At 44.0% G+C, this 15750-nt stretch overlaps 1 protein-coding gene across 1 annotated transcript in view; it reads left to right on the forward strand.

Annotated features, from left to right (window-relative positions):
* Positions 1-15729, forward strand: part of pcsk5 (proprotein convertase subtilisin/kexin type 5) — a 49673-nt gene extending 33944 nt beyond the window's left edge. The window contains exons 21-30 of the mRNA XM_087136839.1: positions 619-849; positions 1506-1722; positions 2465-2562; positions 3404-3655; positions 4578-4814; positions 6827-7037; positions 7742-7953; positions 9585-9685; positions 10200-10383; positions 11754-15729. Of these exons, the coding sequence (XP_086992965.1) occupies positions 619-849; positions 1506-1722; positions 2465-2562; positions 3404-3655; positions 4578-4814; positions 6827-7037; positions 7742-7953; positions 9585-9685; positions 10200-10383; positions 11754-12061 (2051 nt within the window). The 3' untranslated portion in view covers positions 12062-15729. The remainder of the gene's footprint in view (positions 1-618; positions 850-1505; positions 1723-2464; positions 2563-3403; positions 3656-4577; positions 4815-6826; positions 7038-7741; positions 7954-9584; positions 9686-10199; positions 10384-11753) is intronic.
* Positions 15730-15750: the final 21 nt, after the last annotated feature.

Genomic DNA, 15750 nt, shown 5'->3' on the forward strand with positions numbered 1-15750 from the left:
CTCAGAACGCTTTTCATTTTCGGCATCCATGTACTTTTTGAGAAAAAAATGGATCCTAAAACAGTAAACATTGCTCGTTTTAAATGCCGCAACATTAATCTACGTATTTACATTGTGCATTGTTGAACTATACAATTATGCAAAACACCGAGGTATGCAGCGGCAGCTTCTGTAAAGTGTTGGCTAACTGTTTAGACGATGTGGGAAAGTTTTCTAAACATTTTTCAAATGAAACATGAATCCCTACCTTTAGCTGTAAGGTATCATTCAGTTTGGCATCCTGACAAAAAGGTGGGGGGGTCCTAGAGAATTCAGTGTGCGTGATTCTTTGAAAGGTCTTCAGTTGCCCTGGCAATTTGATGCTCATTCTGGTCAAACAATAACAGCCCAAAAACTGCAAGATAAGCCCAAGGAGAACCATGACATTACCGGATGCACTCCGCAAAAAAAACAATGCACTTTTAGCAGTGGAGCCTCCCCGCCAGTTGATTATGGGAGATTTAACCTGAACGTGACTCTATCGTGCGTGGGAGGGCGACCACCCACCACCGTCGAGAGTCACCGCTCACAGCCCGCATATCACTGGTCCCCCTCTTTTCCACCTTCTCCCTGTGTCAGATGGAGGCTGCAGCAACTGCCATGACACCTGTATCGCGTGCAAGGGGCCAGGGGCCAGCGACTGCCAGCGGTGCGATTACGACCGTTTCCTGAACGAGCACAATGAGTGCGCCGAGGAGTGCATTTCAGGCTACTACCCAGACTACGAGAGCAATATTTGCAGGCCCTGCCACATTAGCTGCAAGACGTGCGTACAGGGAGGACCACAGGACTGCATGGATTGCGAGGACGGTAGGTATCACAGAGTCCTCACATCTAAAAAACTTGCCAAAACAGGAAGACCTGCTTACTGGGAGGACCACAGGAACTGCATGGATTGTGAGGATGATAGGTTTTACAGAGTCCTCACATCTAAAAAACTTTCCAAAACAGGAAGACCTGCTTACTGGGAGGACCATAGAACTGCATGGATTGCGAAGATGATAGGTATCAGGGAGTCCTCGTATCTAAAAACCTTGCCAAAATAGTAAGACATGTTCGGGTTGTACGAAAAGACATCATGTTTTGTGAAGGTGATAAGGACCAAAGGATCCTCTGATACCTGCCTGTTTGCCTGTTTGTTGGTAAGTTTCTGGGGAGTGGCTGAATAAATCCTGAAAAGTATCCCTCCACCTTCATATTAACCATGGATTTATAGAGAACTTTCTTCGTCGCGGTAAAAAACATTCAGTGTTTTGCATTATCTGCCAAGTTATATGAAGAGCCCGCAATAGGGGATGTTGCAAATGGATGGAATATCTATCCATCCGAAGAGTGAAACGTATATGCTTTGGATTCAATGAGCCACCAATCATTTGTTCATGCACAGTATGCAAAACAGTCAAGCCTTGAGTTAGCGATCAAGTGTCCAGAGGTAGTCATTGTCATTGTCATTTTTGTCTGTACAGATATGTACATCCTGTCCAAGGAAGACGGGGTGTTTTGCGTGGACCACTGTCCCGAGGGCTATTACACGCTCCTGGAGGGTCCAGCCGGCGACGAAAGCGTAACCTGCCAGCTGTGCTCCCCCCGGTGCTTGGATTGCAGCAGTACCTACTCCCATTGCATCAGCTGCCGAGACAACACCTTCCTGTTCCGTGACTCCTGCGTTCCAAGCTGTCCAGGGTATGGAGCAGTTGTGATTGGTTGAACGGGTCCAGGCGATGAAACTCTATGAGGCATACTCTTTGTGCGATTTCGTACTCCCCTTCAACAATTGAAAACAATATGATATCCTTTTGGGGGCTGATTAGATTGCAGAGTGGACTTTATTTTTACCTCCACCTGAGTATTAACCCTGGATTTATAGAGGACCATGCTTTTCTGGGCAACAGAGGGCGCTGTTGCTCTGATGCGAATCATAGGTGACATTGCAGACTTTGTAGGTTTTCAAGTTCTAACTGTGAACCCAAAAGCTGCTCATTGAAAAAATCACCGAAAAAGCGTTGTTTGTTCCCTCATTAGCCTATGCTGCAACAGCCATGTGTCACTGTCAAAAGGGGGAAATTGACAACCACAAAAAATAATGCCACCAATTGTTTGTTTCTAGAATGAAATCACAGCTTTACTCATGACCATGGAAAACCATATTAGCATAGGTACTGAAAAGCACCAAATGTCTTTGAAAGTCGCAAAAAAGTCAATTGAAATTAATTTTAATAATGGAAACACAATGTTTCCAACGAAGAAAAAACTGCTTTGCAAAGCCAGTAAAACCGACTTTGGTTCCTTGATTGCGTGCATCAACTAATTTTGTTTTTCTTGTGTGGAACATGTGGCCCCTCTCTGTCCTTACAGTTGCTTGTAGTCTCCACTGAGATAATGCAGTGCTTCTTTTCCTTTCGTTCTCTGGTTGCTGCTTGTTCAGGGGATTTGTGGAAGACATCGAGTCTAACCGTTGCCTGGTCCAGGATAGAATCTGCCCCTTGCACTGCAGAAGCTGCGACGAATGGGGAGAATGCCAAGGTAGGTGAACTTTTTCTTGGTTCGCACGTTGGAGGGACATTTTCTAGCATGAGCCCCGAGCTGTACCATGAGAGGGCGCTATTTTCTTGGCAACTGACGCTCCTTTGGCCAGAACTGAAGTTTGCTGGTTCACAAACGACTAGGAAGTACGCACGTTGCTGTCGCATCGCTACCAACAAAATGAACACTCCCGACCAGCATTCCTCTTTTCAAGGGGATGCCTTTGCTCAGGGCGGATTAGCAGTACATCCTAAACTAATCACGTTTTTGGATGAGCATGGCATTTGCCTTGTGCATGTAGTGCCCACTATGCCCTGATGTGGAGGTTGGTACACACATGGCACATACTGAGGAATTGGTGTAGAATATTTGAGCGTCTGGGCTCTGTTGATTTGGTGGGTTAGAATCGCCAACAGGGTGGACTGTGGGCCAGTAGGAGTAATCAAACTGCCAAAATGCATGTGACTGTGTCTTTGCCAATGTGTCCTAAGTTAGGTCCTTCATCGTGGTACAACCAAGCATACAGTAATGAGGCCGGAAATCCAGGTCACTGTCAAAATACTCCCCCAACATTAAGTCTTTCTCTGGGTCAATTTGCCGGACTCACAGACCAATGATCTTTAGTAACATGGTGTTGTCAAAGCAGTGAAATTGGTGGTGCCGTCTATCCCAACGTACAAATTACCATAAATTAGCCAGACTTGATAGAAAAATCGTTGTCCTCTATGGTATCACATCATGGAGCACTGCTTTACATCGTCTGGTGCAATTTATCGGCACCTCTGTGAAACCAACCCACAATGGCAATAATTTATTCCAATTTATTTCCTGATCACTCCAGAATGCGAAGATAGCTATCTGGCCTATTTTGGGGAATGCATGCAAGAAAATTCGCAGTGTCCTGAGCAGCAGTACCGGGCTCTTCAGTCCGACGGACGCCCAGTGTGTCGAGACTGCACCCCTCACTGCAAGCGCTGCCTGGGACCGCGGGAGGACGAGTGCCTAATCTGTGCCGCCGACTACCGACTGGCCAACGGGCACTGCCGGCAGAACTGCAACGCAGGACAGTTTCACAAAGACGGCGTTTGCATGGGTAAGATTCATCCGCCACTCTGGGCATTTTTGTAACCCACAGAACTCAAAACAAATTTGTGGAAATATGTTAATGTTTCTTTAACCCCTTCGCACCGGGAGGCGGCTATAGCCACCGTAGAAATTGAGATCCTCAGCCCACTTTTCAGCTATTATTCTCTGCCCACGCTGAAGCGAACACGGTGAAAGAAGACAGACCCTGGCTCTTGTATATATGGTAATTGGTCTTTGTGCGCAGCCCAGAAATGAAAAGACCGATTTTGCATCATAATCACAAGCTTCACAATAATCCCCACTTTGAAAAGAGGCAACGGGAATGTGGAAGGGTGAGTAGAGCCACATGCCACCGAACAATCAGCCTTTTCACTGTGTAATTCAAAGCGTGCAGAGCACGCAGGGCCACAAACCGAGCATTTGCGGTTTAGCAGGGGGCCTTCGTGGACAAGCGAGGCTGGAATTCTTGGAGTCGCCTTTCGGGAAGAAATTCCCGTCGTCAAGGGGTTACCACTCAAGAGGAGTCCCACACATGTTTTCTTGAAGTCGTAAATGGCCTTTGAGTTTGAGCTTTGTGCGTTAAAATATGGACTTCTGTCAGAGATGTTACACAAGCTGTCTCGATAAGTTCCCTTTTTTAGGTTTGTTCAGAAACCTCAAAACATTTAATTCCTCTGATGGTTTGCATTTGATGCATTATTTCCCCTGAAAGAGATTTTTTATGTTGCCACCTCAATGTTAATTTTCACATTCCGTAAGGACAGCGCATTTATCTCTTTCTGAAAATGACATTATAATGTGTACAAGCTGATGAAGGTTTCTCTGTTGCAGAAATTCTGGGACATAGTTGGATAAATTTTCAACTATAGTGAAGAATAAAGCAATTTTTTTTTGAGTTTTTTAATTTTAGGTTTTGTTTTCTTGGATAGCTTGCCACCCATCATGTGGAAGCTGTACAGGTCCGTCCCCATACGAGTGCACCTCTTGCCCCGACGGCCTAGTGCACACTGTCAGCGGTGCTGACAAGGGCGAGTGCAGTGTCGGATGTCCCCAGGGGACGTTCCGTCACGGGAGCCAGTGCCGGGCTTGCCACGACACCTGTCAGAGCTGTGATGGTGAGGGCGAGGAGCGCTGCCTCAGCTGCCAGTCCACCTTCTTCCTCACAGGTAAGGCCCACTCTTGTTCCTTCTGCCGGGGAAAATTGCAGTGTCTCACGAGGGCCTGGCTGACATTTAGTTTCTTCCGAAGCAACAGAATCGTTAAACAGCGCTCACCATAAGTAAGCCCCTCGGTGAATTTGAAAAGTCATCAGCGCCACTTTCTAGTTTTAGTTCATATTAAAAAGAGCAAACTGAGCTTTTCGCTTTTGTCACTTTGGTTTTCTGATGAAAATGGGCGCTCTGCGAGTGACGTATGTTAAGGCCCCATACTGATTTACATATTGCAGTATTCCGTGAGATGCCGTTAATTCCACAGTGACCCTAGCGACCTTCTGCTTCATTTTTACACAGCGAGTCATAAATCATGTTTAGATGTTTGGTAAATACTCTAGCACTGCAAGAGACTTGCATTCAAGATCGCATTGGATGCGTTCTTCCGTATAAAATTATGTGTGATACCCTGTTGCCATCCCGAAAACCAAGCACCGGCCATTTCATTCTGGTTCTGGATTGACGACTCTGACAAAACGGATGACTGCATCACGTCAGAGTTGACCTAAAAACCAGGTGACTTCGGGTAGGAACAAACAGATGATGTGTCTTTACAAATCTGGAAAGACCCTTTTGTGGGCACACTGCATGCCCTGACTGGTTCATGCACCTGAGACCCAGGCTGCATGTCTGTGCGATCAATTTCTGTTGGCATGATACAGTCTTGGCTGTCCATTGGGTACCGAGTTGAAAGAGTCCCTACCTCCCTTTCTCTTTGTGGCCAACGAGGGAGCACTCCTGCATGGACAGATGGATTCTGGACACTCAGTTTGTCAGGTGCCTGGAAGGCCCTTAGGGTGAGAAATTTGTAAGAAGGTGAATTTAGGTTTTGCCAGAGCACCGAAATACCTTTCAAGCGGCTTACATGTTCCCTCAAAGGGTTACATCACCCTCGCTTCTAACATAATGAAAATCTATGTGTTTTTTTTTTTAATAAATTTTGCCTGGAACAATTATGGCAGCATGTTATGTAACAGTCAGGTCTGTGAGTGTGTCCCACTTAAGTGTGAATGTGAAGTCAAGTTTATTCCCAGCAGAAGATAATTCAAATTTAATATGGCGCTGAACTTTAGGCACAAGGAGTTCCCAGCTAAAGGTTGTTAGCATGACGGTAAATTAGTAAAAGTAAAGTTAAGGGTTTTTACATGAAAATGTACACTTCCTGCCGGGGCAGTTATCAATGTTGATGGTGCTGGGCTGGGATATTTATCTTTTTTTTCTGTTTTCAATATTCATTAGAAATTCCTATCTTCATTTACTGCACATTTACACCGACACTAAGAATTGTCTGGTCTCCACCCTAGCCTGACGGACAAAATCTACTGACGCCTGAGTATTTCAGCCAGGCCTGCAGCCTTGTAAAAAGAGCCCAGAGTGTGCGGTGTTATATAACTTTCTTTTGTCCATGAACCTGGCTCAGTGCGCTGCTGACCTGTTTTCACTAGGGGCCAGATTAGCATGCAGCGGTGCTGTGTGGCTCATCACTGCGGTGGTAGCGCGCTTTTGTCCCGGGTGGTAATCCACTCTCTCTAAATGCCCCAAACCATGGTATACTATTTCAAAACAAGGCTGGATTATCTCCACTTTTGAGAGTGAAAAAATGTCGGTAATGCTCAGCGGCCTGGTCTTTTGTTCCGAGTACAGTCTTTTGTTACAAGGCCCTTTTCCCTTTGTCCGAGTTCAGAGACCCCGGCCACGCATATAAAGCATACGTGTCCAGATCCAGAATCCCCGGCAGGAAATGGTTATCCAGACTTCATGGGTCTAAATTTCAGACATATCATTTTTATTTAGAAATGAGAGCGGAAATACTTTTGAGGATTAGAGTTTTTTAACTCTAATTATCTCCAAGATTTGTGTGACTTGATAACCAATGTTCTTTTCCTTAGCACACAGTGAGTTGTTTGGAGCCTTTTTTTTTTCTTTGTTTCTATTTTTGTCATTTTCAAATGCCCCTTTCTCCGCAGGCAATCAGCGCTGTGTGCCAACCTGCGGGGACGGCACCTATCAGTACCGGAGCGATGTTGGTGGCGGTGACGAGGCACTCAGCGGGATGGAATGTCGTCCCTGCCACTCCAGCTGCGCCACCTGCTATGGCCCGCTGGAGACAGAATGCACAGCATGCCACAATAGCATGTACCGGCTGGAGCACACTTGCGTGGGACACTGCGGAACAGGGTAAGCTACACTTGATCAGTGTTGATTGGGACACTGCAAAACAGGATAAGCTAAACTTGATCAGTTTTGTTTGGGACACTGCGGAACAGGATAAGCTACACTTGATCAGTGTCAGTTGGGACACTGCGGAACAGGGTCAGCTACACTTATCCAGTGTCAGTTGGGACACTGCAGAACAGGGTCAGCTGCACTTGATCAGTGTCAGTTGGGACACTGTGGAACAGGGTCAGCTACACTTGATCCGTGTCAGTTAGGTCTCTGCTCAACAGGGTCAGTTATACTAGATCAGTGTCATTTGGGACACTGCGGAACAGGGTGAGCTACACTTGATCAGTGTCAGTTGGGACAGTGCGGAACAGGGTCAGCTACACTTAATTAGTGTCAGTTAGGACACTGCAGAACCGGGTCAGCTGCACTTGGTCAGTGTCAGTTGGGACACTGCGGAACAGGGTCAGCTACACTTGATCCGTGTCAGTTGGGACACTGCCGAACTTGGTCAGTTATACTAGATCAGTGTCTTTTGGGACACTGCCAAACAGGGTCAGCTACACTTGATCAGTGTCAGTTGGGACACTGCAAAACAGGGTAAGCTACACTTGAACAGTGTCAGTTGGGACACTGCGCAACAGGGTCAGCTACAAGAATCAACAGCAGTATTTGGTAATGCCCAAAAGTAATGGCTTTCCTGCTGCCACTGTTCCCAGGTACTGGCCCGGACCGCAGAACGTGTGCCAGCCCTGCCACTTTGACTGCATGTCATGCTGGGGCAATCGTCAGGACCAGTGCATCTCCTGTGCTAGCGGCAAGAAGCTGCTAGCCGAACGCTGCGTGGACGAGTGCCCCGCCAGTCACTACCTGTCTCTGGACTTTGGTGCCGTGTGCGAGCCCTGCCACGTCAGGTGCAAGACTTGCTACGGTGAGTGTCTTTTAACTTTAAAGGGTCCACAACATGACGTTTCCTTCAGAATGTCATGTAAAACTCTCCATTCTGCTCAAATGAAAACTTTTCGGCCGACGTGGTTAATCTCTTTGGAAAGTGCACTGTTAACTTGTAAACCATTTAAAAATGTCTGTGCAGTGCTTGTGTGCACTTTTGCTCTCCTGCTTTGTCAGGAAGACACTGTTTATCATAGAGGGATTCTAATTCAAACTGAGTGGCAAAAACTCGCTCATTGAAAATTTTTGTTGAAGAGTTTTCTGATAGGCTCACTGCCATGATTGAAGCAACAAGTGACCGGAGTGAAGAGAATTCAAGACGGCAGACTATCGGTGTTCCTGGCAAATTTTGTTGTAGAAATGGCTATGAGAGATTTAGATTCTTCCTGAAACGGCACTGCATTTCGGTTCATGAATAAGCAAGTTGGCGGTGGTGCAAAATGTTAAAAGCTACCTAAATGCCCTTAAAATGGCAAAGTGAAAATGGAAAGTAGGGATTCCTATTCAATCTGACGTACAGTAGGGTTTTATAGTTGTTCTGGTTGTTTATATTTCACGCCCTCACACACGTTGGCCTGTAGGCAGATTGAGCATGCTAGAGGGAAAAGGAAACCTTTTTGGCTGACCTGTCTTGGCAAAGAAGGGCTTTTTGTGAGAACGGTATGTCCAATTTGGAGAAAATTGGTGTCAGAATGGTCGTCAGACGTCACTCAAGAAATCCTGAAGGTTGGGTGCCAAAAGAAAGATTACACTGCGATGATATCAAAGAAAGTGCTAAGATGAGGCAGATCCCCCCCCCCCGCTCTCACAGGGCCGGTTTGTTTCACACGGATCCAGGTCTTGATTAGTGATCTCAATGCTGGTTTATACCAGCCATGAGGTGGGGTCTGGCATCAGTGAACCAACGTCGAATCGTTGATCACGATCTAGATCCGTATGAAACAAGCTTGTGCACAAGTATGGTAGTGGGTACCAGCAAGTCCGGTCACTGTATCTCCTTATAAACTCACGTGCATGCACCAAAAGCAGAAAGTTATGGAGTTAATTGCATGTAAATGGAAAGACCAGTGGACTCCGTCAAGAAATAATCAGGCTTTCTGTTAAAAATTGCGTCTGTGGGTGTGAGACCAAAAAAAGCTTTTCGTCTGAGGTGATTTCAAGCATACGCGTCAATCTTTTTTTTTCTCTCGGCGAGAGCTGCAACAGCACCCTCTATTATCGCACTTGCCTCAACATTTTTGTGGGGAGCTTGATCTTTTTCTCAGGGTGATAGATCCAAACAAGATCGTTGTTGAACAATGATTGAAGACTATGGTTACAAAGTTGTTTGTCGTCAGGTCCCGTGACTTGACAACGTGTGTCTGCAGTTGTCTGTACAATCCAACCCTGGAGGTGAAAGCTGGGTCGCGCCATCAGTTCCGTAACGTCAGTCTGACCAGAGACAAACTAGTTTTTGGAGGGCCTAACACAGATATTCAACACTTTGCTCATTTTGAACAACTTTTACATACAGTCCTTGAGGTTTTTTTAATGACAAGTTTTTAGGACAGACTGCAGTGCGCCATTCTTTGCAGAGTTAATGCAGCTTTTCTGTTTGTTTTTATCATTAAGACATGGGCCCATTCAACTGCCTGTCCTGTAAAGATGGCTACGAACTTGACAACTCAGTGTGTTACAGCAGATGTGATCTTGGAATGTACTTCATAAATCACGTAAGTGCTTCATGTTTGTAACCCTGTGAAGCATGCATTTTAGCTCCACAGGTTGATAAAAGTGCCACCATGGAGCAAATTTGTCATTGTAAGCATTAAGAGAGCTCATATTGGATAAAATGTGTTTGACTTTGGTGAATTCGCGAGCCATGGTATGGGGGGAGGGGGGATGTTGACTTTCTCTTGCGCATTGAAGAGCATTCTAGAAGATCTTCAAGGTGAATATGAAACGCGGGGGATCAAGACTTATTCTCCAGGTGTAATGTGAAGGTGTGGTTATGCAGCTTGACAGTTTGAAGAATTTGAAAATTTCCGGAAGTTTTTCATCCAGGTATTGTACCTTGGAATGCATTGAAGAAATGGCGGGATGGTCACAATTTGCATCAAAAAAGAATTTTGTGTGTCCAGCAGACTTTCTAGAGTACCATGCCCATGGGCATGTTTTTACTCAGAGAGAACTCCTCCTTTGAGCCCAGTGCCCTACGTAACAGGCTTACTTTCTTTTTACCTACAGACGCAGGAGTGCGCACCCTGCGACAAGGCCTGCCGGGAATGTTACGGCCCAACAGACAAGCAGTGCATCGCATGCTACAGCGGCAAGTCACTCATGAAGGTGGACGACAAGCGCTTCACTTGTTTGGTCTGCTGTCAGCAAGGCCAGGACCCCGACAGGGATAATTGCTGCAAATGCAACAAGGGTATCAGACTTTTACAGTTGCTGGGGAGGGGGGAATGAAGCCCTTGGGAAAAAGGGTACCAGGGAAAGATTGTTTCAAAGTTTATGGGCCTTCATGCTAATGATGTATTGAAAGTTGGTACTTACATTCTCATTTCTCATTCTCATTCCTCACTTCTCATGTCTCAGTTTCATTTCTCATTCTCATTTCTCAGTTTCATTTCTCATTCTCATTTCTCAGTTTCATTTGTCAGTTTCATTTCTCAGTTTCATTTCTCTTTCTCATTTCTCACTTTCATTTCTCATTCTCATTTCTCAGTTTCATTTCTCTTTCTCATTTCTCAGTTTCATTTCTCATTCTCATTTCTCAGTTTTATTTCTCATTCTCATTTCTCAGTTTCATTTCTCATTCTCATTTCTCAGTTTCATTTCTCATTCTCATTTCTCAGTTTCATTTCTCTTTCTCATTTCTCAGTTTCATTTCTCTTTCTCATTTCTCAGTTTCATTTCTTATTCTCATTTCTCAGTTTCATTTCTCAGTTTCATTTCTCTTTCTCATTTCTCAGTTTCATTTCTCAGTTTCATTTCTCAAAGTTTTATTTCTCTTTCTCATTTCTCAGTTTCATTTCTCATTCTCATTTCTCAGTTTCATTTCTCATTTCTCAGTTTCATTTCTCATTTCTCAGTTTCATTTCTCATTCCATTTCTCAGTTTCATTTCTCAGTTTCATTTCTCTTTCTCATTTCTCAGTTTCATTTCTCATTCTCATTTCTCATTTTTCATTCTCATTTCTCATTCTCATTTCTCAGTTTTATTTTTCATTCTCATTTCTCATTCTCATTTCTCAGTTTCATTTCTCATTCTCATTCCTCACCTCTCATTCTCATTTCTCATCATCTTTTCAGCAGACATGGCATAAGGTTATTACATTTCAGCATTTCTGTTTTGTTTAACCACTTGCCGACTGTATTATTGCAGGTTGCACTTGTCCTTAATGTTGTATTACTTTGGTTGAAAACACCAACTTTTCAAAATGACAAGATACCACAACCCCAGTCCTTTTACGAAGTTGGACTTCACAAATGTTGATCCTTAAAATCGTGTTGTGGAGCGAGATTTGCTACAACTCTCAGCAAGTGGCTACTTGAGGGCGACACACACTCTCAACTTCCACAGACTATTTTAGCCTGTGCGTACAATCTCAGTGGGAATCACCGGAGCATAAGGACGAGTGTAGACGTCCTGTAGCAAGATATGCAGAATTTACTGGAATGTGTTCAGATATCCACTGTCAGGCGAGGTGAAGTGTTCAGTCCTAGCAGATCCCATCGGTCTTGGCCCCCCTGTGAAATTACTGATTTGTTTGCTCTTTTATTTGTGATCTGCGTGCAGACCAGCAGTGCATGCCGTCACAGGGCAACCAGGGAAACAGCGGAGCTGACCAGCCGGCAGACCGGCCCGGGCTGAACCACGGTGCGATCATCTTCATCTGCCTCCTGATCTTGGCCGTCTTTGGCCTGTTCTTCGGCCTCCTGCAGGCTCGCTCCCGCAAGAAGCTTTGCTGGAGGGACAACTACGAGACACTCCCCACCTTTTACAACAACAGCAAAGGGGAGGAACCCAAGATTACGCTGCGCCAGAATGCCCTGCCCAGCAGCGACGATGAGGACTTTTTTGACGACACCGACGAGGACCTCTAGACTCCACATTGCAACTTTGGCCACGTAAACACCTTCCTTTTTTATCTCTAAATGAGCTACTCTGGCAGGGACCTAAAAAATCACCTCTAAAAAAGGCCAGGTCATTCCTTCACGTTTTTACTAGCCAGCTCCTTAAACCAGGACTGTGTTTCAGTATGGATCTGTATCTCTGTAAATTATGGTTTGGATTGACAACAGAGCTCATTGTAACGGTACTTTTATAATGAGCAATGTTTTGTACCCAAACCCTGAGCTCATTTTTGTAAAGCAGGCAGCAGCAGAATTTCCCTGCCACAAAGGAACTTCAACAGAAGAACACAGTCACAGCTGTAACAAGCATTTCAGGTTGTGATCATTTTTTTCAGGTTAAACTTAACTTTAATGGCATCGTGCACCGATCCCTGGTCGCACCACGCTGCCAAGTTGACAAGTGTACTTTCCCTGTTTTTCATACCTGAAGGTATTTAGATAGCTTGCATTACTCTGCCAAAATGAAGTGCCTTGAAGTGAATTGATATGGTCAGTCCAGTCGTTTAAATAGGAGTGACAAATGTAAAATATTTATATAGTGCATTTCAGTACTGGTGTACCTTTCATTACTTGAGTTGTCAATTTTGTGTGTCCAGATGAACAAAAATAGTGTCTCCTTTCCAGAGCAAAGGGCTTTAGGTAGGGACTCTCCCCTCTTAAATGGAATTTTTGAATATGGAGGGATAGGGAACTAGACCATGTATTATTTGCTACAGGCAAAACCCCATCTCCCTCGTGTGTATTTCTGTACACATGCAGTCAGGGTTGTAGTCAAGTAGCCCACAAAGTACCCAGAATCGCTTCACAAGCACTTCAGTGTCAATGAGTTCCAAGCCTTTCACCCATGAACGGTAACAGAGAGATTCCCATGTTAGTCACCCCATTGTCAGTAATAAAAGTACATGGACTTGGAAAGCCCTTTGCCACACTGAGGGGAAAGTTGCTTTTGTCAGGGAAGTCGGGTCGCGGGGACAAAAATTGGGTCCCATAACATTTTTTTGCACCTGCAACGAAGACATTTCAACATGGACGTTGTCCCGTGATTGTGGAACAAACATGTGCGTGTGTGAAAGTACTTGCGATGGCCAGGATGAAGTACCCGACTCCAACACTGCACATAGGTACATTAAATAGTGTTGGTGCTGGGTTGAATCCTGGTTAAAACAATGTCTGTAATTGATTCATAGAATTTGTTGTTGAATGACAAGTGTACACTTTTCCTTGTATTGTTTTCTGTTTTGTTTGAATCTGTTTGATGTTGAATAATTGATAATCAAAGATACTAATTGCTCTGTACATACTGCTTTAGTTGGAAAAAAAGTCAAAATCCTGAACTGCTAAATTCAGTTCCTGGTCAAGACAGTTTCTGGTTCTGGTATTTAATAATGTATTTGTTTATAAATTATTTAATCAGACAGGCTTTTAGTTTTTTCTTGAATGTCAGATGGACCAAACATCGTTTTTTTCTAGCATAATCGATATTATAGTGGTTCATAAAAACCTATGAAGAGAATTTCAGATGTTAGGGAATCAGGAAAAACTATTCAGTTTGAATGAGTTTTGAACCATTTTTCTAATCTCTAGATGGTTACAGTATGACATCTGGGATGGCAATTGGCCCCTCCATATCAACTCTGTATACTTAACATTACATGTATTGGCTTGACCGATTTGTATATTCGATTCAGGTTCCTTGAAACCAAAAACCAATCATGTTAATTATTTCTGAGGTTTCCTGTACAAACTCTCTTAAGATTACTTTGATATTGTTACTGTATCTCATGATTTTGTACTACCATGCAGTAACGCCGTTTTTTTAATATTCATAATACATTATGCAACAATAACCGTGCTCCATGGGAGGCAACAGTAGTGGACATGTGATGTACAATTTGAAAATTCATGTACGAATTGTTCGTAATAGGGTTTGTAACTTCCAATCACGGGGTCAGGGTTCCAATCCTAGCAGGTGGTGACACGCTGTGACCTCGGGCAGGTCATTTCATCCCTACTCGCCTCTCTCTACCCAGAAGTCAATAGGTACCTGTGCAAGGGCAGATATGGTTATTGTGCTTATCCCTTGGTGCTTGTAAGTGGTCGTCGGGCTAGTATACTCCCATGGGAGCTGAGATGGTCTCAGGAATTTATCACGTGTTGCGAGCCCACCGAGCAGGGATGACAGCATATCTGTGCTGTTAAATGGCGGATACTGTTAGATACCACATGTCATAGAACATGAACAAATGCTGTATTACATGTATTATTAATATTTCAAGGAAGCTCCGGCTTGAGGTGCGGGTATCCAGTGTGTATGCAGGTATAAACTTTTCCTTGTATCGTCCGATTTCTCCCATTTTCCATGTTTTCCATGGCAAACTGAACACCACCACCAAGTCTGAATTACTAGTTGTAAGACCTGTGTAGTCTACCTCTCGTAAGCCCAGGACCAAATCACAATAACTGGTTACGGCTGACAGTAAACACAAGTCTATGGGAAGCGGCTACAGCTGCCAGTCCTGGCTTCCATAGCCGCATTTGTCACTTCTAGCCAAGCCCTAACTTTCGGACATGGCTTCCTCAGACTGTTTACCACATCCCACCACACTAAACAGGGCTTTTTGAAAAATCTTGGCTATTCCTATTGAGACAGTCCCTCAGAACAATACCCAACACAATGCTTATCGGCCATCAAATGGGGCTATCAGGAATTTCCAGTAAAACATTGCTGGATAAGTGTATATTTTGGACTAGCCCTAACACTCCTCAGTCCTCCAACAGGTGATGGATTGAGGAGGGTTAGGGTTAATGACTATAAACTCATGGCAGTGCCAAAGCTCGGAAGTGGCAAAGTTTAAAGAAAGCTCAAAGCTGCTTCCGTGTCATTTGAAACATGCACTGAAGCACACTGCACTACATTCAAGTCTAAGTTAAAATACCAGTGAAAGTTGCTGTGAATAAGTTTAGGAGTTGGGAAAAAATTAAAATTGTTCACTCTATGTATTACGAAGCATTTGTCATCCGGTATAACAAAATGAGTCATAATTCCCCACAGCAACTTTCTAGTGAAAGGACCACTGTGTGAATCAGTTTGACATTTTTCATCCATGGATTGTCAGTTTTCACCTGGATGCCAAACTTGGTGGTATGCCAAAACCAAGAAATCAGTCTGTCCTTGCTTGTCTAAACTACCGGGTAAAACAGAATCCTGAAACTGTGGCCTTAAGACTCTTTTTGTGGGATCCAGACAGTTTTGAATCATTCATTTTCCACGTGCCTTTGAATCAGTCAATTATCAATTTATAATTTGAAATACTAAGTATTCTATTGCAGTGCAGGTTGTAACGCGCAATTGAAGGAAACATTGATTTGTTGTAGATCATGTATTCAACTTCAGTGGAGTGATCTTTTATTTAAAATAAGGCATGCAGTACAGGTGAAGATGAAATTTACGTCCACCGCATTCTTCTATCATTGACAGATCATTATGCCCTGTCTTAATTTATGCAGTAACCAAAAATGGAAAAATTGTAGAGATAAGAAGTACTTGTTTTGATAATCATTTTGTACCCAGCGTTTCAGTGTATTTTTGTACGAGGAATTTTCTAGTGAAGTTTATGAAATGACCAGTTTTTAAGCCATTTGTCATTGTTACAGTGTGT

This window comes from Acanthaster planci, linkage group LG05 (genome assembly GCF_054643075.1).
Source record: "Acanthaster planci isolate LZ-2023a linkage group LG05, COTS_SCS, whole genome shotgun sequence".
In the NCBI taxonomy this organism is placed as follows: Eukaryota; Metazoa; Echinodermata; class Asteroidea; order Valvatida; family Acanthasteridae; genus Acanthaster; species Acanthaster planci.